The sequence below is a fragment of the Chenopodium quinoa genome, unplaced genomic scaffold (assembly GCF_001683475.1).
Source record: "Chenopodium quinoa cultivar QQ74 unplaced genomic scaffold, ASM168347v1, whole genome shotgun sequence".
Lineage (NCBI taxonomy): Eukaryota > Viridiplantae > Streptophyta > Magnoliopsida > Caryophyllales > Amaranthaceae > Chenopodium > Chenopodium quinoa.
In genome coordinates, this window is record NW_018743204.1 from 2,321,265 (window position 1) to 2,348,282 (window position 27,018).

General features: G+C 35.8%; 6 protein-coding genes across 7 annotated transcripts; 2 read left to right on the forward strand and 4 right to left on the reverse strand.

Moving 5' to 3' along the window:
- Nucleotides 1-358: 358 nt before the first annotated feature.
- Nucleotides 359-3,799, forward strand: LOC110733875 (probably inactive leucine-rich repeat receptor-like protein kinase IMK2). Its single transcript, XM_021913948.1, has 2 exons — nucleotides 359-2,665; nucleotides 2,955-3,799. Exons 1-2 carry the CDS (start codon nucleotides 952-954, stop codon nucleotides 3,560-3,562), a joined length of 2,322 nt encoding a protein of 773 aa, XP_021769640.1. The 5' UTR covers nucleotides 359-951; the 3' UTR covers nucleotides 3,563-3,799.
- Nucleotides 3,800-5,766: 1,967 nt separating this feature from the next.
- Nucleotides 5,767-17,191, forward strand: LOC110733877. 2 transcript variants are annotated; one of them, XM_021913950.1, is made up of 3 exons: nucleotides 5,767-6,795; nucleotides 7,349-7,442; nucleotides 16,795-17,191. In XM_021913950.1, the coding sequence occupies exons 1-2, from the start codon at nucleotides 5,854-5,856 to the stop codon at nucleotides 7,394-7,396; spliced, it is 990 nt and encodes a 329-aa protein (XP_021769642.1). In that variant the 5' UTR covers nucleotides 5,767-5,853; the 3' UTR covers nucleotides 7,397-7,442; nucleotides 16,795-17,191. The 2 variants fall into 2 exon arrangements, with proteins under 2 accessions (XP_021769642.1, XP_021769645.1); XM_021913953.1 differs by lacking the exon at nucleotides 16,795-17,191 and adding an exon at nucleotides 7,684-10,084.
- On the reverse strand, nucleotides 10,289-10,999 carry LOC110733979. The gene has a single exon (XM_021914047.1). It carries the CDS (start codon nucleotides 10,997-10,999, stop codon nucleotides 10,289-10,291), a length of 711 nt encoding a protein of 236 aa, XP_021769739.1.
- LOC110733980 lies at nucleotides 11,027-11,664 on the reverse strand. Its single transcript, XM_021914048.1, has 2 exons — nucleotides 11,241-11,664; nucleotides 11,027-11,136 (listed from the first exon to the last, which is right to left on the reverse strand). Exons 1-2 carry the CDS (start codon nucleotides 11,662-11,664, stop codon nucleotides 11,027-11,029), a joined length of 534 nt encoding a protein of 177 aa, XP_021769740.1.
- LOC110733981 lies at nucleotides 12,181-13,314 on the reverse strand. Its single transcript, XM_021914049.1, has one exon. The coding sequence runs from the start codon at nucleotides 13,312-13,314 to the stop codon at nucleotides 12,181-12,183; it is 1,134 nt and encodes a 377-aa protein (XP_021769741.1).
- A 246-nt stretch (nucleotides 17,192-17,437) lies between the features above and the next one.
- On the reverse strand, nucleotides 17,438-20,650 carry LOC110733878 (dehydration-responsive element-binding protein 2A-like). The gene is made up of 2 exons (XM_021913954.1): nucleotides 20,150-20,650; nucleotides 17,438-18,588 (listed from the first exon to the last, which is right to left on the reverse strand). Exons 1-2 carry the CDS (start codon nucleotides 20,170-20,172, stop codon nucleotides 17,712-17,714), a joined length of 900 nt encoding a protein of 299 aa, XP_021769646.1. The 5' UTR covers nucleotides 20,173-20,650; the 3' UTR covers nucleotides 17,438-17,711.
- Between the last annotated feature and the right edge of the window lie 6,368 nt (nucleotides 20,651-27,018).

Genomic DNA, 27,018 nt, shown 5'->3' on the forward strand with positions numbered 1-27,018 from the left:
AAATATTTTTGATAATTTACACTTATTTGTTATTGTTATAAATAAGTTGTTAGATACTTCATATTTGAAAAAAATTAACAAATATTGACGTTAAGAGAAGTACTAATATAACAAACTTTCACCGTGTAAAAAAAGAAAATTATTACTCTGTATTTAGGCTTAATGACATCTTCGGAGTGGGTGATACTATGAAAGAGTAAGGGAGTTTCCATCCTCAAAGCGTCTCTAGAAACTCTAATCTATGAACAAAGAAATCCAATACGATTTGATAATTTAGATCCGATTTTTTATGTTTAAGATGCTTATCTAGTGATCTTCGTGACCAAAAAGAAAGCTAGAACTTTCAACAAATTCAGAATTTTTTTTAACTTAATTAAAAAAGTGAAAAAAAATTAAATTAAATTACTGTATTGGAATAACTCAATAATTAATTGGCCTTAAGTTGTTAATTATAGTCCTGAGTCCTGACTCCTGACCCATTGACAAAGAGCCGTTATCAAGTGATACCATTCTCCCGTGACCTCCCAACTTAACCCCACGACAAATTTTCAACGCATCAACCCGTTAAAACTGACTCCCTCCTGAACTCCCCATTTAACATTTTCATTAATCTTTATAATCTAAAAAATAATAATTAAACTACAAAAAACCAACAAAACTAGCCGTTGTAATCTACTCAAAACCCTCCCATATCTTTCCCCTTCATACTCCTCACTTCTCCCATGAAACCTTTCTACTGTCTCTTTCTCTGTCTTTCTCTCTCTTTTTCTTCTCTTCTAACAACATCAAAAGAGAAGACAACAAAACAAATTTAACTTATACTTTCTTTATTTATTTCTTACCATATTATTAGTCACTATTTATTCATATATATTCATACATTCATCTTTTTTTAAAACAAAAAATTGTTTACATATACATAGATTGTGCATTTTTGTTGCATTTTGATTAATGGGTGGTTTTTATTATACACGAAAACAAAAAGGGGTAGCCTTAAATTTGCTTAAATTTTCATTACTATACTCAATCTTTCATCTACTATGCATTTCACCCAATTTTGTAACAGGACAACAAAATGATGGTGTTATAATCACCCTTTCTGAATTTCAAGCACTACAAGCGTTTCAGCGTGAGCTCATCGATCTTCGCGGCGCGCTTAAGAGCTGGAATGGTACTAGAAATGGAGCCTGCTCCGGTAGCTGGGCCGGCGTCAGGTGTGTCAAGGGACAAGTGGTAGCAATACAACTTCCATTCAAGGTTTTAGGAGGAAGAATTTCTAACAAAATTGGTCAATTTAAAGAGCTTAGAAAGCTTAGTCTTCATGATAATCTTATTGGGGGTACTATCCCTTCTTCTATTGGGTCTCTTCCTAATCTTAGAGGTCTTTATTTGTTCAATAATCGATTTTCTGGGGTTATCCCACCTTCAATTGGGAACTCTCCTCAAATTCAAGCTATTGATCTTAGTAATAATTTGCTTGTTGGGTCTATTCCTGTTAATCTTGTTAATTCTCCTAGGATTCATAGGGTTAATTTGAGTTTTAACTTGATTTCGGGTTCGATTCCTCGAGGTTTTGCTCTTTCTTCTTCTTTGGTTTATCTTGCCCTTCAAAGTAATAATCTTTCTGGGTCAATCCCAATTTCTTGGAGTACCCAAAATTTGAGGTCACTTACCCTTGATCATAATTCTTTCAATGGGAGTATCCCGCATTCTTTGGGCAATTTGAGTAGTATTGAGGAATTATCTTTGAGTTATAACAAGTTTAATGGTAGTTTTCCTAAGGAATTGGTTGGTTTGAAGAATTTGTCATCTCTTAATCTCAAGAAAAACCATCTTACAGGAGGCGTTCCTCTTTCAATTGGTAATCTTTCTAGGATTAGTCTCCTTGATTTGTCAGAGAACAACTTCACAGGAGAAATTCCTGCTTCCCTTGAAAACCTTTCAAATTTGACCTCTTTCAATGTATCCTACAACTCTTTCTCCGGCCAAGTTCCGGACCGCCTTTCGAAGCAATTCAATTCATCTTCATTTGTAGGGAACATTCAGTTGTGTGGGTTTAGTCCTTCAACTCCATGTATTGCAGCAACACCAGCTGAAACCCCATCAATGAGCCCATTATCTAGTGAAAAATCAAAGCACCATCATAGAAGATTGAGTACAAAGGATGTAATCTTGATTATTGTTGGAGCACTTCTTGCAATATTGTTTGTACTTTGCTGTGTTTTGCTGTTTTGTTTGTTCAGGAAAAGAGCAGGTGCTAAAGCTAGGAATGGTAAGTCTGCTGGAGTTGAGAAGGGTTTTGCTGCAGGTGCTGCTGGAGCAAGTGCTGAAACCGGACCGAATGGCGGTAAATTGGTGTTGTTTGATGGACCATTTGTGTTTACAGCTGATGATTTGCTGTGTGCAACTGCGGAGATAATGGGGAAGAGCCCTTACGGAACCGTGTATAAGGCCACACTTGAGGATGGTAATCAAGTCGCGGTTAAGAGGCTTAGAGAGAAGCTTGCAAAGACTCCGAAAGAGTTTGAGATAGAGGTTGCTGCACTGGGAAGGATTCGTCACCCGAATCTTCTCCCCCTTAGGGCCTATTACTTGGGACCTAAAGGAGAGAAGTTGCTGGTTTTTGACTACATGTCTAAGGGTAGTCTGTCTTCATTTCTTCATGGTAAGCAGCAAGTCTAATATTTATGTTTATATCATGTCTTGTGCTTTTTAATTATGTTATAATGCTAGGGAATCCTGTGTTTATAAATTATATTTTATATGATTAATATGATTTTGGTTATTTTTACTTATATGATCAATATGTTTTTGGTTTACATCACCAAAATCAAGGTTATCTTTAATAGTCTAATAGGTAATTCATTGTGAACTTTTCGTGTTAAAATTTGATTTTGGTGATATAGTTTCCTAGACTATGAACTTGTACATATAATTTGGGATGTTTTTTGCAGCTCGAGGACCAGAAACCACGATTGATTGGCCAACGAGGATGAAGATCGCGATAGGAGTAACGCGTGGACTGAACTATATTCATAGCCAAGAGAGCTTAGTTCATGGAAGTCTGACTTCAACTGATGTATACCTAGATGAGCAAAACAACCCCAGAATATCTGATTATGGGATTCACAGGCTTATGACTGACTCTGCAAACACCAATGTGATTGCCACAGCCGGCTCAGCAGGCTACCGTGCACCTGAGCTTCCGAAGACTAAGAAGGCGACTACTAAAACCGACATCTACAGTCTAGGGGTGATCATATTGGAGCTCTTGACAGGGAAGTCTCCTAATGAGTCAGTGGACGGTTTAGATTTGCCGCAGTGGGTTGCATCAACTGTTAAGGAAGAGTGGACTAATGAGGTTTTTGATTTGGAGTTGATGAGGGATGTTTCAACTACTGGGGATGAAATGCTTAACACATTGAAATTGGCCTTGCACTTGGTTGATCCTTCGCCTGATGCGAGGCCGGATGTTCAGCAGGTTCTTCAGCAGTTAGAGGAGATTAATCCCAAGCTCATTGCTGAAACTCCTGAGGAATCTGCAGAGAAAAGCCATCACTGATCTGAATTATGAAAGTTGGGTTTTTTGAACTATATAAAAACTTGTGATATATTGTATACATTTTCTGTTTTAGTATATAGGCCTTTTGCTATAGGATTAATAGTTGTATTTGTTATAGATGTGGCATTTTTTATTCTTTGAACATGGGTAATAAGGTCGAAACACACCGCAAGATATGCTGTAAGAAATGTAGTTTTGTATACACAAAATCAATGAATTTGAGGTATTTCAGTTAAATATTCTCTATGTTTTAGTAGTTCCTATTTTTACCAATGTAGCAGACTGTATTTCTGGACTACATGTATTACTATGATTCATGTAAAAAGACTAAAGAAAGTGCAAATTCAAATGCAGAGGTACTGAAAATGAAATGTTCAACTTATATGATGGCAGCAGTGCAAATTTATTCACTAAAATCGGTGCTTATAAGCAGTGTTAGCACAGGCAGCATCTGAAAAGGTTTGAAGATACAATTGATCAATAAATTGCTTGTGCAGTAGTGTTAACGTCCAAAATGAGCTAAATTACTATCATTGTAAGGAAGAAATTTTCACTTGTTAGCACATATATACATCAAAGGTAGTGAACTTAAGTAGTGAGGGGAACGGTCGCAAACACACATAGCATCATCAGAAATATCACATATCAAAATTCAGACCAATGCTGTTAAGAATTAAGTATAAGTATTACTGTACTTAAGTTGCCTATTGAGTAGATTTTTGTAAATTTGAGTGTGTAGCAAATTCTGCATGATGAAGGTAGATAATAATACTTATGAGCTTATCAGCTGAAATTATCCATACACATTTCATCTAAAATCCGAGATAAATCCAGTTCTGTTCTGCACCGCAGAGAAGTAATGAAAGGATGATCTGATAACAAATTTGCTGTCACGCTCATCACTGTAGTGAACATTATTTTGTTTTACTTCAAATATATAGCTAGTGAAATTAGTATCATTTGATGTAAAACAAGTCTGAAATCTACCATGTTAAAAAAACTCTATATGTATCATTGAAATTTGCAAGTCTTAATATTACTATCACATACCACATTAGTATCATTGAAATTTACCATGTTTAAAAAACTCTATTTGTACTCCCAGTATTATGAAAATTTCAATGGTACTAATTTGATGTCTGATAGTACCACTTCAATGGTACTAAATGTACTATATGTAGTTCTAGTGGTACACAAAAATACAAAATATATTGTTGAAATTAAAAGTTTCATAGAAAATGACTAATATACCTTGGTATGTACTTATACCATGTTTAATTTACCTTATTTTTACTTATTTTAGAAAAAATAAGTTTAGATCAGATAAAATAATATAGGTCAGATTAAATTATCGTTTTATGTACGGTTTGTTATCGCTAAATATATTTAATTTTGTAATGAAAAAAATTACTACCTTCGTTTCATATTTTTTGCAAGTTTGGAATATTTTATATCTCACAAATAATATCCCAAAGTTGCAAAAAATATGAAACGGAATTAGTATGAAAATTACACATTAATACGAATCTAACAAGACCTTACTTGATATCTTTTTCTCTATAGGTTATCTACACATAAAGTCAAAGTTTGGTCAAATTAAATAATCAGATCAAATCAAATCAGACCAGATTATATCATACCAGATTAGATCAGATCAAATCGTGAAAAAACTTCCCCCATATGAGAGAACCACATGACAAAAAATTGGAATACTAAATGTCACAATAGTTATTACTCCCTCTATTTCGTATTAATCGCAACACTTTTTATTTACATCCGTTTTATAGTAATTGCAACACTTTTATATTTGGAAAAGACCCACCATTATTTTACTAGTATAATTTCATCTCTCACTAACCCCACTTTCACAAATATTTTATTATTTCTCTTTCCTACCAACCCCATTTATACTACATTTTTTTTTTATTATTTCTCTCTCCTGCTTACACTACTTTATATTATAAAAAATTCATCTTTTAGGCCCCACCTTATAAGTTTTCTTAAGGAACACCCTAATTGTAATTAATACGAAACAAAGAGAGTATCATATGAGTTATAACACCTGGCAAAAAGTTAAAATGCTAACTATTAAAAGTTTTGATTTTATATTATTATTATTATTATATAATTGTTGTCTTCTTCTTACGCCATCCAAAGTAATTTCAAATTTTATAAGAGTTGTTTATATCATTTTCCTTGAACACCCAAAAATACTACCGAATATCGGTGCGAATTAGTCCACTCTTAGAGACCAGGCAAATATAAACAAAACCATTCCCAACAATTTGAAAATGGCCCCGATCCCACAATCCGGCGGACAAAACAAACATCACCCTGTCTCTGACCCACTCCAACTCCCCAACTTCACCACCTCTCTTTCTCTCTCCTCCTCCTCTTCCGCCATGGATGACCTTCCATTGCAGAAGGTAACCATCTCAGGCCCAACCCTTTCTTCCCTCATCAACCGCTTCGCTTCTTCCCCATCAAACACTCAAGGCCTTCTCTTCGGCAAATTCTCTCTCCATACTTCTTCTCTCTCCGACGAATCCCCTTCTCCTTCTCTCTCTCCTTCCTCTCTCATCGCCACCATTACCGGGTTCATCTCCTCCGGCAACTCCTCCGGCAACTCCTCCGGCGACCTCGCTTCCCTCCTCCGCCGTACCCACCACCGCCACGTCATCGGCTGGTTCTCCGGTCGCCGGAGATCCCCGCTTCGTCCTTCGCTTCACGAGTTCGCTGTCTCGCAATCGCTCTCTTCTGAATCTCCTCGTGTTTTTCTTCTCCTAACGACGCCGTTTAATGATACCCAATCCCTGATTCATACTCATGAGTATAGGGTTTATCATTTCGTTCGATTGGAGAATTCCTTCGAAACGACGCCGTTGGATGTGGTTAACATTGGACCTGCGTTTCGAGGGCAGTATGGTGCGTTTTCCCCGAATTCGGAGCTTCCCTGCTTGCCCTGTAATTTTCAAGGTGGGTCCCCTATGAAGGAGGATGAGAAGGAGAGAGAGAATATGAATTTGAAGGAGATGAAGAGGGTTGCCAAGGATCAGAAGGATTTGGAGGCGTACGCCGCGGCCGGGTACGAGTTGGGGAGTTTGAGTAGGTTGGTGGGATCAGATGCTGTGAGTTATGTGAGTGGAGTTGAGGAGTTGTATGAGAAGATGCTTGCTAAGCTTGATTGCTTGGCTACTCAAGTTGAGGGATCTTCTTCTAAAGTTCTTGAGATGGTAAGCTATTACGCTTTTTGATTTTCGAATGGTGTAGAAAGTAGTTGCATTTTTTAATTATTTGAATGGAAACTAATTGATATTTGTGGATTGATTTACTGAAATCGAATTATTGTTAGCTATTGTTGGTTTCTTGTGTTGATGCGTAATGATATAGGATGTACTAGGATTATGTTAAATGCAGGGGAATTGGGAAATGTGGATTCATATATTGTCAATAACATACTAATGATGTTTAAGATAATGAAATCGGAATTATTCAATTGTGTTCGGGTTGAGTATACATTTTGGCTTTGAACTAACGTAAGTTTTGCATTGAACTTTAGTTGTTTAAAGGCTTAAATGTTTTAGAGTTTTTGTAGTAGGTGTTCTTTAAAATGGCTTTGTGTATGCATTGACCGAGTATGGAGTTATGGATGTCTTACACATAATGTATTGAATGCAATGGAAACTGAGTATTGAATATGGACTGATATTTTAGACCATGGATTTAACTCTGCTGTGTAATTGGAAGCCAAGAAACTTATTAAATTCCTCTTATCTGTTTGTATAGGAAATTCATAACATGAAGTTGAGGCACAAAGTTGCTGGGCTTGAATGATTGGGAATTGTGGATATAATTGGGCATTTTTTTGTTCTGGTACCAGGTAATGCTTTTAGAATTTCTTGTGACTTCGTTACCATTGCTTATTAACCTGACATAAATTGATTTTCCCACAATCTTACTTGTAGAGTCTTATGTGATGTTAGCAGTTTGAGTTCTGTGGTTATATTATCATGTGTTTTTGAGTTTTGTGTTGCTGTGGTGCTATCTAAATTTTGGTATTTTAGACAATTACAATTGATTGATAATATGGGAGGATATGAGAATTCCAATTTTGACTGCAGATTACAGATACCCTTCTAAGAGGAATAGTTTCAGCCAACATTGCTCTGCATTATTGGGCTGTTATGGAGACATTTTATTTCAAGCTGTAGACTCTTAATAAAAATTAAATTTGGTACTTTTGAATTTTGGCCAGGCTTTTTTCTTTGTTTGATAGTATATTGACCAAATAAACAATTGGAGTTGTAATAGTGATCTAGTAGGCCTGAAGTAACACCTACTTTTGCTTTTGAGACTTTATAAATTGCTTCTATAGCTCTATACCTATACAAAAACTGGTTGTTAGGGATCCATTTAAACAGGCCTGAGGATGATAAGTTTAAACCAGCATTTCCGAGAGAGCTTGATCTGCTCCGTCATTTTATATGGTTGGGATTCTTGGGAATGTAAAAACCATCTATGTTTAGTTCTAACCAGCCTAACCTAATTTGCTCTCACCCTCCTTTGAAGTTTGCAAAAGGCGAACTATATCAGCAAATTGGTAATATTGTCCCAAGATAACAATTTAGGTAGTGAATTGCTAACCCATAGAAAGTTTCCATATTTGGGAAGTGTCCGCTAACGGTCGGTTTAGGAAAGTGTGTCGCTTAAGAAAAAAAAAATGGGGTATTATATTCATCGGTCTCATAATTGTTAGTGTTGACATTGTTGAAATTGTGTCTTCTCACACCATTTGTTTTTGTTAGAACCAATTTTTGAAGGTTTTCTTATGTGTTAGATAGTTACATAATATTTCTCCCTATTGTCATTTTGCTTAGGTGAATGCTGTCCACATATGGCTGCAAAATTTAGACTTTAATTGAAAAGACATTAAATTATATGGTCATGGATTATGGAAATCACATAGAGGAAAGTATTAGGGGGTGTTTGGTTTGGGGTGTTCATTTAAGGTTAAGGGAATGAAATGACATGATTCACTTTGGAATAATTTATTCGGCCATTTTTGTGATATCCTTTACCTTCTTTTCTTTTCACTTCCCCACCCCCACTCCCACCCCCTCAGTTATTTCCATTTTCTTTCCCCACCCATTACCCCTTCTATCTCTTTCCTTTCAAACCCTAAAACCCCATTAATTGCCCTTCCTTTCCTAAACTTTGACGAGTTCCCTCCAACCATCTCCAACCACTATTCATAATTTGATTTTCTATGTTGAATTTAACTGTCAAAGGAAATCTGCTAGTAGTTCATTTTCAGAAAAGATACCAGGCTAATTTCTTTCCTTTCCCCTTGTTTTCCTTATTTGGATTCCATTCTGTGTACCCTACCTGATTGTCAGAATTAAAAGCCCCCCTAAATTCTGTCAACCATTAATAGTTGGAACACTTTTGAAAGTTTTTCCTTGATGAATGTATAAGATAGTCCCATATGTAATAGTTCTCCCTTATTGTCATTTAGTTGAGATATCCTAACCATATATTACAAAGAGTACGGAATATGGATCATGGGAATTAGATTATAGGCACTTGTGGGAATTAGTTTTTCGGAGAACAGTGCTGGTTATTCTCTTCTGTTCATTCCTTCCGATTCCCTGTACCTCGGATCTATTCTTTTGTATGGTAGCTGCTTTATTATCTACCTTTTCCATCATGGGCACATTTGTTGTATGAATTTTGGAATTTTGAGTGATGGCAATGTCTATTACATCAGTTGTTAATAAATTAAATGCTTAAGCTATTTTCTATTCTAATTAGTGATTGTAGTAAAACATGATGTGTTTGAGGAGGCTTGGTGTCTATTCTTTAGGTCCTTTGTTCTTGTTATCCTTATGCTCCTCATTGTTCTGGTTTTTGCCTGTTTTAACATGTAATGGTATAGACTGTGTACAAATAAACTGTGAGGGATCTGAGAAATTGTGTATTGTTGCAATGTCATTCTTTTGAGCAATGGAGAAATAGAAGGGTGATGGCTTTTCTTATTTTTGCTTACCTACTGATCTTTGCTTCAGTGTGAAAGCCTGAGGTTTACCTACATCTGAGAGACAGCCTTTCATTATGATATCGAAGAGTATTGCAGAAGCAAGGGGTCATAGAGGTTATTAAGGAGAGTTAGAGTGTCAATTTTGGAAATCTTATCAAACACTTAATGAGTAAAATGGCTCTAAAGGTCAAGACTTTTCTGATCCTTGGGGATCTCACATGGTTACTTGAGGTGATATTGTAAGAGCATGTTTAATGGAGGGGATTCATGAATCCCCTTAATTCTTCTCTCTCCTTCTCTCCTTTTGACACATCATTTCTCTTTCTTCCACATCATTTTCCACAATCTCCATCCTCTTCCTCTTCCTCTTTCTTTATTTTTTCCCACAACAAAGGGGATTCATGAATCCCCTTCCTTTCTATTTATTAACCAACTTCTATTTTAGATATTTGTAAATTTTAATATAATTAGATTAATGACAATTTTAATATATTACAAAAATGTACAATTAATGATAATTTAAAATGCATAATTAGTAAATAGAACAGTTGTCATCCATATAAAATAGTTAATATGGAACATTGCAATACATTATGTAAAAAGACAATTCATGAAATTCGGAAACATAAAAATACATTAAAAGCCGATAATTGAAAAACGAGAAACTAAATCATAAATACGTTTTATTTTTAAGGTGAGTTGACAAAAGTGCTCCCAAACCTAACCCATATATGTTCCAGCAAATCATTCTTCAAAGATGTATTAATTTGTTTGTCACGAAGATTATCTCGTGTAGCCATCAATGTAGCTAAATTTTGATCTTTATAACGCCCAGGGGTAACGGTGAAAGTTGTTGCTGTTCTCCTTGATGATTCTGCTAGGTTCTCAGGTTGTTCGGTGGAAAATTCCGTTGGATCCCAATAATTCATGTAATTATCGCGCTCATCTTCTACAATCATATTGTGCATGATAATACACGCCATCACGATTTTCCATAGCATTTCGACACTCCATGCCAAAGCCGGATGTCTAATTATTGCAAATCGAGCTTGTAGCACACCAAAAGCACGCTCAACATCTTTTCTAATACTCTCTTGTTTGATTGTAAACAACTTCTGTTTAGGGGTTTGTGGGGAGGTAATAGCGGAAATAAATGTTGCCCATTTTGGATAAATCCCATCTGTGAGATAATATCCTTGGTTATAGGTATTTCCATTCACAGTGAAATTAACTTGTGGAGCTCGACCATTTAAAATATCGTCAAAGACGGGAGAACGCTGAAGAACGTTTATATCGTTGCATGTCCCTGGCGTGCCAAAAAAGGCATGCCAAATCCATAAATCCCAAGAAACAACAGCTTCTAAGATCACCGTTGCCCTTTTAGATCTTCCTTGATACATTCCTTTCCATCCAGCTGGACAATTTTTTCACTCCCAATGCATACAATCGATGCTCCCCATCATGCCAGGAAAACCCCTTTCTTCCCCTTGTTTAAGGAGACGAACAAGATCTTCCGCGTTTGGCTTCCGCAGGTATTCTGTTGAGAATTCACAAATCACTCCATCAACATAGTGTATAAGACATTCTCTTGCCGTACTTGCCCCAAGTTTTAGATACTCATCAATTTGATCAGCTGGCAACCATATGCTAACATTCTCATTGCTGCAGTGTATTTTTGAATTCCAGAAGCACCTAGTCGCATTGTGGCATCTGGATGTTGTTGAAAAAATCTATCAGTTGCACTCAACGTATTCACTATCTTCATGAATAGAGGTTTTCGCATACGAAACCTACGTCGAAACTTTTCATCGCCGTATAATGGATGGTCACTAAAGTAGTCTGTAACTAACCGATCATGTGCTCCTTCACGATCTCTTGGAACGATCCACCTTGACATTTTTTTACGTCGTGAACCACGAACTTCTTGTTCTTCTACATCGGTGTTAATAACATATGTTACTGCATCCTCTATCACTTGTTGTTGTCGATTTTCCTCAATAAAATCTAACAACATGGAATCGTATATTTCATCACTAGAAGTAGAAGAACTAGAATCAAAATTCATTTTACAATTTTTTGATAATATTTGTATAAAACTGAATGTTAGTATTTGTAGGACTGATAGAATTATATGTGAATGAAACTGGTCAATATATAGACAATATGATCCACATGAACTAAGTAATAATGCAAGAGAATATTTTGGTAACACATTTCAAAATTTGAATTTTGAGATGTATGTCAGAAGCTTAGATTTTTGCATGACAATAATCTGTAGCTTTGCAGAGATATGTATAGCTTTACAGAAAAGTTGACATATGAAGTAGATATATCAATGCATGAAGTGACTACACACTGAATTTTGTTTTTTGTTTTTTACCACTCCTAATAATAATAATTACAGTCATAATAATAGTAATTATAATAGTAACTATTACAATATGATTAAACATATATTAAAAACATTAAAAAATAAAAACTAATACATTAAAAAAATTAAAATAAATAAAACATTAAAAAAAACTAATACATTAAGAACATGAAATAAATAAAACATTAAAATAACATAAGAAGAACAACTTCATAAGAACCTATTACTAAATTCCTCTCTAAGCTTTTTGTACATTTCTAACTCAAATTCATCAAGGTTAGGTTTCATCATCAACATATTTAACATTTTGAACTTCATCTCCTCTTCCTTTTGCCTTTTCCTTTCTTCATCTCGCTCTCGTATTAAGGCCATCATTCGTTCTCCTTGGTCATACCTCTTGTCACTATATTCTGCAAGAGTTGTATTGAACGAATCAAGGTTTATAGATGAAGACGAAGAACCAGATTCCATTGCTAGTCTCTTCGTCTTTTTTATGCCATCTGGTCGAGTCCGTGGTTTTCCACCTTCAACAGTTGGTGATTCTGGTTCAGATCGTTTTGCACTTCCTCCGCTTTCAGCAGGTAATTGCATGACCTCATTCGGATCCCATTTTGGAAAATTTTGCATAACTTCAAAACAATGTTGTAAATGGAAATGTTTACCTTTGTTCGCCATTGCAAAAGCATTGTGTGCACGTTTTTCAACATCACTCTTCGGATGTCGTATCTCGTAACTGTATACCTCTACCCACTTGTTCACATTCGAATTAATGTGATCCCTATGTTGTTGTAAGGACTTAGTATTCCTCGTCTGCTGGAGCTCATCAGGATTTGCAAGTCGTGCTTGTTCGTACAATTTACAAGCTGCAGCCCAAAATCCAGCCTTAGTCCTTTTTGTATTTTTTGTAACATTTCCCCCGGCGTTGATGTAAGCCGAAACAAGTGCGTTATCCTCTGCTACATTCCATGAATTCCTCGGCATAGTCTCTCCAGGAGAAACTTCAACGACAACATCATCAAGATCCTCTAGATGTTGCGCTTCTCGTACCTCTTCAGTTGGAGTTGCGTTCGTGCTACCATCTCCTCCCGGAGAATGGTCCATAGGTTGGGTAAAATGTTGAGACATGGGAAATAATGGACTATGTTGAGGAAAATGTTGGTGATATTGGGTTGTATCATTTGGATTCATTGGTCTTGGTTGATTACCAAACCATTGTAAGGCAGCTTGAAATTGAGGATTATTGAGGATATTTGGATCAAAAGGAGGATTATTTGAATTATTTTGAGAGTTTGGAATATTTTGAAAATTCAAATTTCTTCTTAAATTTGGATTATTTCGATCCATATTGAAAGATAAAATGTAATGAATTAAATTGAATATGAGTGAGATTAATAGGAAAAGGAGAGAAAATATGGAGAAAATGAAGATTTTGAAAATATGGCAAATTTAGGTTCATTTTATAGAGAAAAAAAAAATATAACCGTTGGTGTTTTTTTTTTTTTAAAAATAACTTACCGTTTTTTTTTATTACCGTTTGAAAAATTAGAGCATGTGTAAATGTCAACCAATGAGAAAGCAACAAATGTCAGCATGTGCAACCAACAAGTGGGCCCCGCCAGCCCAAATGGCCAGCAGGAACGTGCCACGTTGCAGCTGCTGGTTCAACTTTGCTTTTTGCTTTTTATTTTTTTTTTATTTTTGTTTTTGTCCCCACCTTTTTCAATCCCCTTCCCTATTTCATCATCCTCTTCCCCAAGAGGAAGAACCATATTCCTCTTGGTAAGAGGACTCTAACATTTATGTCTACAATGGAGGGGATTCCTCTTAAGAGGAGAGAGAAGGCTTAAAGGAGAGTGAATCCCCTCCATTGCACTTGCTCTAATACTACCTCCGTTAAATATTATGTGCAACTTTGGAATATTTTATATCTCACAAATAATGCCCTAAAGTTGCACATAATAATTAACGGAGGTAGTATATAAATATTCCAGCGGGGGAATTTCTTTTTTTTTTTTTTTTTTTTTTTTGCGTGAATTTATTTTGTGACCATGATGAGCGCTGAGCCGCTGAGTGTGGCAACTAGGAGGAGGATTTAGCTTCTCATTTGCAGGGGTAAAAATTGATTCTGACATTCACTGGAATTTGTATGCTTCCTTTGAAGCTTTGGTAGCTGACTGTTTACTGACTAGATGCTTCTCACCCCTTTTTCTCCTACTTGTTATTTTTTTGGGGAGAGGAGGGGGGGGGGGGTCATTAGTCTTAATCTGCCTGATTATTTTATCTGCAAGATGTGTTTCATTTGTTGTTATAGTCTTCTGCTACTTGCATTGTTCCACCAAATGGGAATAAGTTCGAGCTAAGATAAATTGTTTACTTTATGAACAAGTTTTTCCCTTTGAATTTTCTTTAAGCCATGCTGGTCTTATCAATCTTGTGAGTTGTGACTAACTGACTATACCTTTGTCTTCTGCTAAGACTGTTGCTGGCTTGCTGCCTTTTACTGTTGCCTGTTGGAGTTATCAACATTACCTTGCATTTTTTTTTTATCGAATTAGTTCCTTTTTGTTCATGTTCCAGAACAGGGAGTTCTTGATGTACAGCTTTAAACTGTAGTAATCAGGATTCTGTAACATGCTGCAGAAATAGATCCCCATGCCCAATTCTGATATGACATTCGGAGCTGGATTCCACATATGAAAAAACCATGAGAATAGACTGCAATTTCTAAAAGCTGAGCTTTTATCCTTTTAAGCTGAATGTAAGGGAATTTGAGATCCAAGATGGTAGAAAGGAATAGAGAGATTGAAGGTATATGCAAGGGAAGATATATTAGTCAAGTGAGCAAGAAGAAAATGAGAAGAATTTATAGATATTGAATTTAAATTTAAATGAAGTTAAAGAAATAAGCATCGAGAGGGTAGGGTAAACTAGATTATTTGCTGTCATCAATCTCCGTACGATCATTCATACATGTATCATAATCCCAAAGTTAAACATATATACTTTGTATTTGTAACCTGGAAATTGCCAAAAGTGATTGTAACTTGCTATGGACTTACTGATAGAGGAATATCTTTCTGGATTGGGAAAACATAAACTCATTGTTATGCTGTAGAATTGAATTAAGTGTGCTGCAATGATGGGTTGCTGAAACTATCAAAGTTGTTATTCAGGATTTTAGGCTGCCTCTTCCACTCTATGTTGGAAAATTGTAGTCATCTACAGTGAAATGTCTGGAGAAACTAGCTACTGTACTTAGAGTTAGCAGTATATCATGAGTGGATTCTCCGTAGGCCAAACCACACTTATAACCTGCATGAGTGCATCTGTACTGCACTAGAAGCTAATTTTAGTTACAACAGTTCCAACTTACCTAAGGAAGTGATTATATTTGCATTTTTTTGGTTTGCAATTTCATAGGAACCACTTTCCATAAAATGGAGGAACTCGTTTACGTAGTCTCCCCTTAGGTAATTGAAACTTCTAATGGGATTTGGGAATTCCTGTTATATGCTACAAACAAGTCTTGCAATTTCCTAGGGGAAGTGAATTTATATGGGTGTTGGGACTTCTTAGGAATTAAAAAAATCCTACATCTAACCTAGTTACAGCCAGTACCTGGCTCTTGTCTATCCCCCGTCCCCCCTAATAGGTTTGAATGGTCATTAGAAATCGGAAAAATTGCGAGGAAGATCCTTTTAAGGAGTCGACCTTGTGAGGAAGGTCTTTTTATGAAAAAGTTGGCACAAAAGGTCCTTTTATGGACTTTGGGTTGTGAGGAGGGTCCTTTGACCAATTTCCGGCGTTGACTTCCAAATTCCGGCCAAAAATAAGTCACGTGCACAGCACGTGACTACTTTAGAATTTTTTTTTCTTTTTTTCCCTTTCCACGTTCTTCGATTTTCCCTTATTTCCTCAACCATTTCCCTCATTTAACCCTAATTTGAGAACCAAACTTCAATTTTTAACCCAGAAACTACAATTAAAGGCTTTGTGGGCTGCTTGTTGGCTGAATTGAAGCTCTTTGAGGGATGCTCTGTTCGAATTGGAGGAGCTGGTGTTGAGCGGCGGTGGTTAGAGGAGTTTAAGTCCCAGCTTCCTTTGATGGTGGTGCGGCGGCCGTGAATGCAGGCTGGTGGTTTCGGGTTAAATTTGGTGCGTGAGGGAGTAGCAGGGTCGAGTTTAGGGGATTTGTGCTGAGTTGCCATTGTTTTGGTGGCTGTTGTGGACATTGTTGTGCGGTGTTTGGGTGTTGCTGATGTTAGTGATGCGGTGGTGCGTGGTGGCAATATGGTAGTAGACGGTGGTTGAAGTGGTGGAGCTGTGGGAATGTGAATGCTGCTGTAGTTGGGAATTGAAGTTTGATTCTCAAATTGGGGAAATCGAAGAAGAACAGGGAAAGGGAATAAAAGAAAAAAACAAAAAATTCTAAAGTAGTCATGTGCTGTGCACGTGACTTATTTTTGGCCGGAATTTGGAAGTCAACGTCGGAGATTGGTCAAAGGACCCTCCTCACAACCCAAAGTCCATAAAAGGACCTTTTGTGCCATCTTTTTTATAAAAGGACCTTCCTCACAAAGTCGACTTCTTAAAAGGACCTTTCTCGCAATTTTTCCTTAGAAATCAGGACATTCTTCTTTATGCTTAAAGTGAGTGCAGTATTGGGATGTTTGTTAATCGAGATTGTAAAAAGATGTATTGGTCATACTACTTATTTCAAGCTGATAAGATGATGTGCCATATCTTTTATGCTAGATGAGTTATGGATATGTGCCGTTCAGTTTTTAATGAGAACTGCATTTGATTTCTTTATCCTTATTTCAGTTGAAGGACAACGGTGTTGTAAATGAAGCGTCAGCATTCTGCCAAGGCTTGTGCAAATGCATTCTAGCAGTACTTTGATTGGCTGAAAGTAGTGGCAGATACGTTGTAGTTGCAATTGGATTGAAGAGAGCATTGATATTTTCTGTGGGTATACAAGTGGAAGATTACATTTTGATTTGGTCAATTGTACAGTCGACGAGTTCAGATACATCATCAACTCCTTGGGGTCTGTGCTTTTGTAGTTTCTGGTTATCCTTTTGCTAAATATGAACTGAGATGCAACTTGTTATATATGCTTTCAATGTGTGTTACACTGTTCTGCAAATGTATGCAGTACATTATTTTAGTGCGTTAACCTCCTATCTATTCAAAAATTTATTAGTTTAGTTGCAATTTATCTTCATTCTTTTTATGATGCTCCACCTCCCTCTGTAACTATTGCTCCTCCTTGTCTTAGGTTGAAGGAATAACATAGATTACTTGTTCGAAAGTGTGTATGCAACGCGCTTGTTCTATGCGTTTCTACGTCCTAAAAATCGCTAATTCAATACTTGTTAGTTGTTTATCATGATCCAATGCTGATGTTTACAACATCAGCTACAACTTTGGAAGAAAGAGAACAATTGAACAATAGTAAGCTGGGTGGTATAACCCCTTCATGTAATAGGACAAAGTATGTGGTAAAAAACCTCTCCAAGTGTGCCAGAGAAGGTAAAACCCACACATTTCTATCCGGGGCATTACCAAACGTCCAAACTTTATTACCAAGTTTAATCTATTGTTCCTAAAATGTGAAACTTTGGTTAACTCCTCTGACTCTATCACGGGAAGCAACCTAAGAAACTCTTAAGCATATTAAAAACCACAATTGAATGCTGCTCCTCACGGTATGAGCTCAATTGTGCTTGTGTCGCCTTCTAGTGTAGACTGTCAAGATTGGTATTAGGCCTTAAAAAATCTGAAGAATTGATGAAATCAATTCCTAAAGGTCCACTCAAAGGCTGCTGTATCTTGTAATTCGGCATTACATCTGATGACTTGCTGTGTTGAAACAGGAAGTCACTGTAAAATAATCCCTGCTGACCAAACTCATAATCATCCTCTTGCTTCAGCCCAAAATTACCCCCAAACACATCTAGTGGCTCCATCACCCAATCATGGGTGTAATCAAACCCTAAATTCAAGTAGCTCCCATTACTCGAATGTGTCGATCCCATCGCAGATTCTTCTTTAGTTCCACCACCATCTGTCGCTTGGGACACACAAGGCGACTTCAGCTCTTCATTGAATCCCTTGTAATGCTCTGACCCTTCAGTAGACTCGGAAGCTGTTGGTTGCATGTCTGAACTGTACAAAACTCGATCTTCATGTTCTTTATTCTGAAGAGGAAAGTTGAGGATCGCTGAAGGGCCATACATAGCCTTGGCTGCTTCATCGTAAGCCAAGGCCGCCTCCATGGCAGTAGAGAAAGTACCAAGCCACAACCTTCTGCTTCGCTTACTTTGTTTGTTGTTCCCATATCCTGTGGTCATACTGTTGATAGGTTCGCGAATTTCAGCTACCCATTTACCCCAAGTCCTCTGTCTAACTCCTCTGAATGTGCACCCCAAATTTTCAGGACCGCCTTTCCCTGGCATACACCCTTTTCTTGATCCTCTTGCTGGACCCTTTCGAGTGCTCTTCTTCAGTTCTTCTATGGTTGAACCAAGTTGTTGATTTTGGATTTTCCATTTTTGTATAATCTCTGCTACAGAGTTGTAGCCGTTGCGCCGTCTTCTAGCATTCATATATGTCCTGTATATACCCACATAGAACAACCAATTCACAAGTCGTAAATGGCAAATCAAAGTAGCTGCTTGATGAAAAATGAAACTTAAGGAAGATTTTCCCTTAAAATTTGTTCAAGGGTTTCGTATGAAGCACACTTATACATTATACTAGGATTTGCGGATAAGGGGAACCGGAGATTCAGTTTAATACGTAATATAAATACCATGTTACTCTAACCATACGCAAAGTAATACTCTATCCTATACAGCAAGCATTAACTCAAAAACCAAGCACAAACCTTATTTAAGCTACATATTTTTCCCTAGCACCTACTCAGGGGAAAGACTTTAAGCAAATAAAAAGTCAATCTCTAACTATACTCCTTCCGTAATTTAATAAGAGTTCCATTTTACTGGGGATATCATTCTAGGAGGAATAGTGCGAAACATTTATTTATTATTAATGTGAGGTAGGTTGAAGAATAAAAAATAAAATTATGACAAAGTAATAGTGGATAATGCTTTGTTTGGTTCGATATAAAATATTTTCAATGACAAATTAGTTTTCATGGATAATATATTTTCAAGGAAAATCACACTTGCAAGATAGTTTTCCTTTGTTTGATTCTTACAAGAAAAGGTAATGAGAAATTAAAAATAAGAGTGAAAATATGAGGATGAATGAAAGAAAAGAAAAAAGGGAGATAAGGAGAAATGAGAATAATGTGATTCCTCTCGTTGTGTGAAGAAAAATGTTTTCTACCATTATAAATGCAATCTAGTGAAAAAATTATTTTCCACCCTTTTATAAACTAAACAAAAGAAAATGAAAAATAATGAAAAATCATTTTTCATGAAAACATTTACATCAAATTAAACAGGGCCTAAAAGTAGAGTGAAGAGAGAATTAGAAAATTATTAAAATAGGATATAAAGGGACCATTTAGAGAAGGAAAATAGTAAATATTCTTATAAGTTTCTGCAAATAGAAATAGAACCCTTACTAAATTACGGCCGGAAATAAAATGTAAAACACTTAATAAAAAATACGGGAGAGTATCATGGTGGAGATAGGAAAACCTCAAAGTGAGTTGTCCCGTGTGAACAAAAAAGAGAAAAGATTATTTACGTGTTGAGATTCACTAGAGGGCTACTCCAACTAATAATAGATTGGATCCCATCCCAATCGATTAGGTATGTGATCATATTCGCCTAGTTGCAAAGGTGAAGTGTACAAAAAATGTTGATCGGACCTTAATTGAACTTGTACGTGATCAGATTAACCTACTTTAATCTTTAAGGAGAAGGAAAAAGGACCATTTGACCTCAACTGGTACTTTAGGTAATCCAATCTCAATACCCTTCATTGAAGACTTGAATAATCTCCTAATAGTTGCCAATTTACTATCCTAAACCCTTGACAATCTTTATAGGTAGATAACTAAATGCAATGTTGTCGTATGTTATATTAATAGTGTAATTTAAACTAAAGCGGAATGGACAAGGTACATCCTTACTAAAAAAAAAAAAAAAAAAAAAACAAGATACATAAAAGAAATATGGGGTGCATAAGATAATAAACTGACCTTTCAGAAAGTTGAGACTCCATATTAAGTTGATAAGAATTGAAATGGTTGAAAATCTGAAACCTCCCTCTTCTAAAACTTTCTTTAAAAATTGAGAAATAAAAATTAAATTTTCTCACAAGTAATAATATTATGATGCAAAGAAATGTCCCTATAATAGCAAGCAAAAGTCAGCAGGAAACGGGTGAAATGCAAAAAGATATTTATAGAAATAGTGTAGGGGCAAAAATGTCAAAAAAGAAAAAGATTTTAATAACCTCTGAAAAACCTGGTATGATTCGTGGCATGTTTGTAGGAAAGTTAACGGACACTATAATGTATCCCTGTCTCGACACCTCACCACCCTCACGTGTTCATTTCTTCATTGAGTCCTTCTGTTGGAAGGTGATACGGATACATCTCATACACATTGACAGATTTGACACTCACATATACGTTTTTTCATATGGGCGCCAATACAGAAGACAAGGGCGGGATTTTGATGGCGCGGTCCTCGAAGAAGTGATGTTGGCGGGTAAACGAATAATTTCTCCTGGTATTATTGAAACATATATATAATTCGATCATTTATAAATATACTGTTCTTTATACAGTGGTGATTTGTATTTTTCCTAATCAGAGGATAAATCAAGCGAGTATAGCCCTGGCGAAATACACCACCGTTGAATGTCACTCTGGCGAAATCTATCTATAAAAGTAATCGTGAAGGTTAGCTCTCTGCACTTTAACTCCTCCATATGTTGTTCTAATTTGATCTTAATGATATGGTCGTCGATGAAAACCCAAATGAAGGAATGGCATTTGAATCAGGTAGTGAGTTTGCGCAATAATTCTGCCATGTATACGCCTACAATAAAGGTTTCATGTTCTTTACGAGGAATGACAGACTGATGAGAGAATACAAGGAAAAAGGTGTATCTAGAAAAGGCGTGGGAGATCTTGATGGAGGAAATTAGGCTCAAATGTAAGTTCGGCGGGCAAGAACAAAACACTAACTCTAACGTCAGTGGGTCTAAAGTTTTTGTATATGCTCGAATAATTGAGGGAAAAATGGTGATCACACGGTGCAGGCTTGACCACAATCATCCTCTTGATCCAAAATCTAGCCAGATGATGGTCAATTATAGAGGTCTTGATGACCCTACTTTTGACAGGATAATGATTAATGACCAAGCCGGAATCCCTATTGTTCAGAATTTTACTGCGCAAGTCATTGAAAACGAAGGCCACGAAAACTTGACCTTCAACAAAAGAGATGTAAGGAATGCTGTGAAGGCGCCTATCAAGGATTCAAGGAGATGCAAAAGCCCTTGAAGATTATTTTGAAAGGCAGCGTAAGTTTAATAGCCAATTTTATAGTTCAATGCAGCGAGATGATGAAGGCAGATTGTTGAATGTATTCTGGTCTGATGCAAGGAGTAGGGCATTAACTAAAGATTTAGGTGACATCATCACATTTGACACAACCTTTTGCACTAACAGGTTTGCATCTTTGTTAACATAGTTAATTAAACTCTAACAAGGACCATTTATTAATTAATAACTAACGTTGATCAGGTATCGCATGCCTTTTGTCCCCGTTTGTCGGGGTTAACCATCACGGGAAAACGGTAATCTTCGCTTCGTGTTTGATTTTTCATGAGGATGCGCAAACATTTGTTTGGGTTTTTCAGCAATGGATGGAATCCATGGGAAAAAAACCAATGGGAATCCTCACAGATCAGTGCAAAGCCATTGGAAAACCAGTATTCCCAGATGTCCCCCATAGGCTATGCTTGTGGCATATATTACAGAATGCACATAAGAGTTTAGGTAGACATCCAAAATGGAACGAAATAGATGTTGCCATGAGGACAGCCGTTCATGATTTTCTGGAACCAGATGAGTTTGATGAAGCGTGGACATTAGTTATGCAACAATTCGGATTGCAAACCAATGCATGCATGAATGAAGCATTTGAAATAAGACGGAGAAGTACATTTTGGGCAGGAATTAGTGTCAACATTGTCTTCAACAGGGAAAGGTAGTTGAAGAGGCCGAATTGAACTTAAAGTCCAGGCACAGTTCCCTAGCTGTTGACAAGGGTGTCTTAGCTGATTATGTGTTTCACAAAGCCTATACAAATGCTAAGTACAGAGGTGAAGGATGAGTGTGATGCTTTGAAGCATGTTAGTTTTACAAAGATTAGGACATTAGGGTCGGTATTGTTTTATAAAGCAGATGAGAAGATACCCACCCCTATACAAAATACAAAGTACATACTTTGGCATATACAATACAAAATACAAAGTAAATGCAATACATCAGGTGTGTACAGTACAAATTGCAAATTACAAAGTGCATACAGGATCGACCCTAGACTTGGGTTGGCGGGGGCGCCTGCTGATAACCCATACATCAATGCTGGCTATGGGGTTTAAGGAAAGAAAAAAAAGGTGGTTTGGCCTTCCTACTTGATACTTAGATGTATCAATACACTTTACATTGTTTGTATTCAATCAAAACTACATATTAGATTTCGTGGATTGACATTAATAGGTTTGCATTACAACTCGTATACCCGAAAGTCAAAACACAATTGGGTAAGAAACATCCAAATAACTTTTCAACATGTTCGATGCCCTTACAAGGTTATTGAAGATGGTGGTGGTTTTAATCACTGTCTAGGAATCATCAAATTTATTTAATTGGTTTATTGAATGCAAATGGTTTATTACTCCCTCCATTCTCTTTTGATGTTCTCATATGGAATCAGGGAGGAGATCAATAAAACTAACTAAATTATGATATTTGCAAAAGATAATCATCTATAGTATTTTTATTTAGAAAAAATTGGCCAAAATAATCCCACATTTGGGCGTCTGTTAAAAATAATTTCACCTATGAGTTATTTTTAAATAATCTGACCTTTATACCCAGTCCGCTCTAAATGGTCCCGAGTGACCAGTAACTGGTTGAAGAGGTAATTTTATTTTTATTAAATTTAATTTACACGTGTCACAACTTGATTTATCCAAAATAAAAAAAAAAATTAAAATCAAATAATCTTTCAAAAAAAAAAAGTAAATTAAAATCAAATAACAAAAAAACACCACCACCTAATTAAGTTCAGCCACCACCATGCCCTTCACCACCCAAACCCAGACCCCAGAACCACCATTGCCACCAAACCAAACGCCAGCCAACCCAGGAACCACCGCCACCAAACCAGACCCGAAACCAGACCCTGGAACCACCGCCACCAAACCAACCAACTAACCCCAAAACCCTCTTCAAAAAAATCAAAAGCCCACCAAACCAGACCCCATGAAACTGGTTGGGGAGGTCGGCACGACCAGAATTGACATCGGGAGAGAACGACGCGGTCGAAATGGGGGATAGGGAAGGTCGGCGTGGCCTGTTAAGGGACGGGAGACGGGGAGGGGGCTGGGATCGGGACGGGAAAGGGTTTTCAATGGAAGGGGGATGCCGCGTGAGGGAGGGAAGGAGGGGGTTGGTGGTTCAGGGGAGGGGATCGTCGTGCACTGATGCCGGTGCCGGTGATGTGGTTGGGGGCTGGGTGGCCGGATCCGGTGCTGGGTGGCCAGAGCCGCGGGAAGGAACGGGTTTAGGCAGCTGGTAGGTGGTTTTTTTTATTTATTTATTTTATAATTTTTTCTTTTATAAAATCTTTTTTTTTTAAAAAAAATTTTTGACCAATCACAAGCCGCCACGTGTCAGGTAACTTGCTATAACAGGTTACCTGACTGGTTGGGACCATTTAGAGCACATTGAGTATAAAGATCGGATTATTTAAAAATAATACAAAGGTGAGATTATTTTGGGCAATTTTTTCTTTTATTTAAAAAAATAAGATTTCAAAAGAAAAGGAAAAAGCGCTGGAGAAATTAATTAAGAGAAATTGACGAACGAAAATTTTATTGATGCATAGGGAAATAAACTAATTGATTTTTTATTTATTGAATATAGTTTGAAAAGTGGACAAGGAAATTGACAGGGTATCGCTTCCCTATAAAAAATAATCTTAATTATACAAACTATGTAGTATGTGGTAGCTGGGTCAAATTCATGAAGAGGCTAGAATTACTCACTAGTTAATTAAACAATTTTAGACTAGTAAAAGGGCCTTTGATGAGTTTCTAACACTTCACTAATTGTAATTTGACTATTAAAACAGGAAATGAAAAAAAATTTAAAAAATTGGCTATCTACATATAGCTAAATTATAGGGTTTAGGTTCACTAGAACAAAATGCATTGGAATAATTGAAAATCAACAATTCAAATCATGTCACAATCAAATATGTTCATAGGGACTCTTGAATAATTTTAACCATAGAAGTTTTTTAACAGGCTCCGAATTATATACTTCTTTCGTTTTTTTTAGTTGCCTCAGTTTCTATAAATAACCACATTACACGAAATAGACAAATATCAAATACCATTTCATACTAAATATCACCAAAACACTTTTATTATAAATCGTTATTCAAACAAACATGTTCACATAAAATTATGTTTTATAGGGTTTAGCAAGTGGTGAACATAGTAACTCACCTAATCAAATTTTGGCTCACACACACAAGTGATTCTAGTAGTCTTTTGGTTATTCGTGTAATGTAGTTTAATACTACGTTTTTATATGATTTTAATTATTGTATACTTCGTGTGATTTATTTTGTATGTCTTTTCAGTTTGGTAAGTGTTCATTACTCAGCTTTATGCTGACGTGTTTGTGCATGTTTATGTGCATTGTGAATTATATACTCCGTATATAGTATGTCATTTCAATTATGTCAAAGTAAAATAAATGCTAGGGCACCACAATAAAATCTTGGCATTGATGTGGAATTATGTCAAATTAAACCTCAAGACATTTCTTCATCATTTGTTAGAGCACCTGATGTAAAATATTCATTTGTTGTAAAACATTACAACATTTAGTTACAAATAAATACATATTAATTTTCTAAACATCACTTTATTTTTGTTAAATTGAACATATATAATTAAGTTGAATTTATATTTACCGAAACTTCTTTAAAAAAAGTTGTAGAGAATAAAGCTATAGAACAAAAGAGGTTTGTTCTCATGCTTTTTCTCATGCCACATCATATTCTCATAAACTTCATCCCAAACAAACCTATCACCAACAACAAAAAAAAAACTTCTACCAAGGTTTATATTGGGACCAACTATTTATACATTATCAAAAAAAAAAAAAAAAAAAAAAAAAAAAAAAACACTTTTTACCAAAATATCATAGTTTTCGTTCACTTTTTCAATTTTTTAATTCCACATCATAATTTACAAACAACTCTCTATTTTCAAATATTTCTCATGTATGAACCTCTAGTACAGTGTTTTAACTAGCAATAAGAAGTTTGTTTATAAACCTCAAAAAAAAAATACAAAAAAATACAAAACAAAACAAAACAAGCTTCACAATGAACCTTTTATTGCTAATGCCCTAGAAAAAAGTACATACTTCCTCCAAATTAAATGCATGCAATAGATGAGTATTTTCATTGATATATAAAAAATTAAGAAAATTTTTCGTTAACCCTTAACCTTTCCCGTAAAATAAAATAAAATAAAATAAAACAACCTAAGTATTGATTTGAGGTTGAATTGTGATGTCGTCCTATTATTCATCCATGCTTAGGTACAAACCTAAGATAATCTAAGATAGGAAACCATCTTCCTGAATATAATATCTTAACAAAATACTTAACAAACTACTAACAATATTCTATCTTATCTTATTCATATGGGAAATATATCACACACAATATATTTTCCTTCTCTATCTTATCTTATATTCCTAACACCCTCCCGCATCACAAATTCTTATATGTGACTAGCCACATGATGTGGCCACTTCACATAATCACATATAACACAATTAATTAAGTAATAGGGGTTATGGTAATGAGAAAATGGGGTTCCCTTAACGTATATTAGGTTACTTAAATGAGAAAAAAGGGTTACTCTCTTAAATAAGTGAAATTATTCTTTTATTTTTTAAAACAAAATAATAGGGGCTATTCAAATGAACAAATGGGGTTACTTATTTCTAAATTACTTGATTTTACTTGTAAAATGAATTTGAGTTACTTTTATAGACAATATGGGGTTATTCTAATGAAAAAATGAGGTTACTCATACATATAAATGAAGATTACTCTTATAAACTAATATAGTCACACCGCGTGGCTAGCCACATACAAAACTTACCCTTCCCGCAATCATAACGGCAGTAACACAAACGTTGCAATTTTGTTGAAATCGAGATGCACTTTTTTATCATTTTATTTTTGAACAATGAGAACGTTCATCTTTTCGAACTCATCATCAATCAACAATCAAACAGGAATGTCATTCTTTTCAAAACTGCAAATAAAACATTACAACGAGACCTTCTTCTTCACGGACTCATTGTATTTTATGCTTGTCTTGTTGTCTCAAGGTATAATGTCCCGTCGTCTCAAGGTACAATAAAACCAATATGCTTGTCCAGCCGTTTCAAGGTACAATATTTTGTCGTTTCAAAGAACAAAAAAGAACTAAACCTTGTCTCATGGCACAAGGAGAACCGAAACATGTCTCAAAATCAATTTTGAAACTGATCTGAAATTGAGATCAAAGAATCATTTTTTTATAAGAAACCGATCTGTTTTGAAACAGATCTTAAATAGAGATAGTCAAATGAACAAAAGAGATATCTTCTCCAAGATGTTCTTGAACAAAGGAAAATTGAAAACTAAAACTATCAAAGAAAAAACATGAATTGGAGAAAAAAAATAAAAGAACACAGCGCATTATAGCACGCAGTTGATCAAAGAACGGGAAAAAAAATTTGTGAAAGTT

Coding starts and splice junctions, on each gene's coding strand:
- LOC110733875 (XM_021913948.1), top strand. CDS start 952: ATGGGTGGTTTTTATTATACACGAAAACAAAAAGGGGTAGCCTTAAAT. Junction 2,666..2,954: donor TCTGTCTTCATTTCTTCATG/GTAAGCAGCAAG, acceptor TGTTTTTTGCAG/CTCGAGGACCAGAAACCACG.
- LOC110733877 (XM_021913950.1), top strand. CDS start 5,854: ATGGCCCCGATCCCACAATCCGGCGGACAAAACAAACATCACCCTGTC. Junction 6,796..7,348: donor CTTCTAAAGTTCTTGAGATG/GTAAGCTATTAC, acceptor CTGTTTGTATAG/GAAATTCATAACATGAAGTT.
- LOC110733979 (XM_021914047.1), bottom strand. CDS start 10,999: ATGTATCAAGGAAGATCTAAAAGGGCAACGGTGATCTTAGAAGCTGTT.
- LOC110733980 (XM_021914048.1), bottom strand. CDS start 11,664: ATGAATTTTGATTCTAGTTCTTCTACTTCTAGTGATGAAATATACGAT. Junction 11,137..11,240: donor AATGAGAATGTTAGCATATG/GTTGCCAGCTGA, acceptor AATTCTCAACAG/AATACCTGCGGAAGCCAAAC.
- LOC110733981 (XM_021914049.1), bottom strand. CDS start 13,314: ATGGATCGAAATAATCCAAATTTAAGAAGAAATTTGAATTTTCAAAAT.
- LOC110733878 (XM_021913954.1), bottom strand. CDS start 20,172: ATGGAGTCTCAACTTTCTGAAAG. Junction 18,589..20,149: donor GAGTCTCAACTTTCTGAAAG/GTCAGTTTATTA, acceptor GGGTATATACAG/GACATATATGAATGCTAGAA.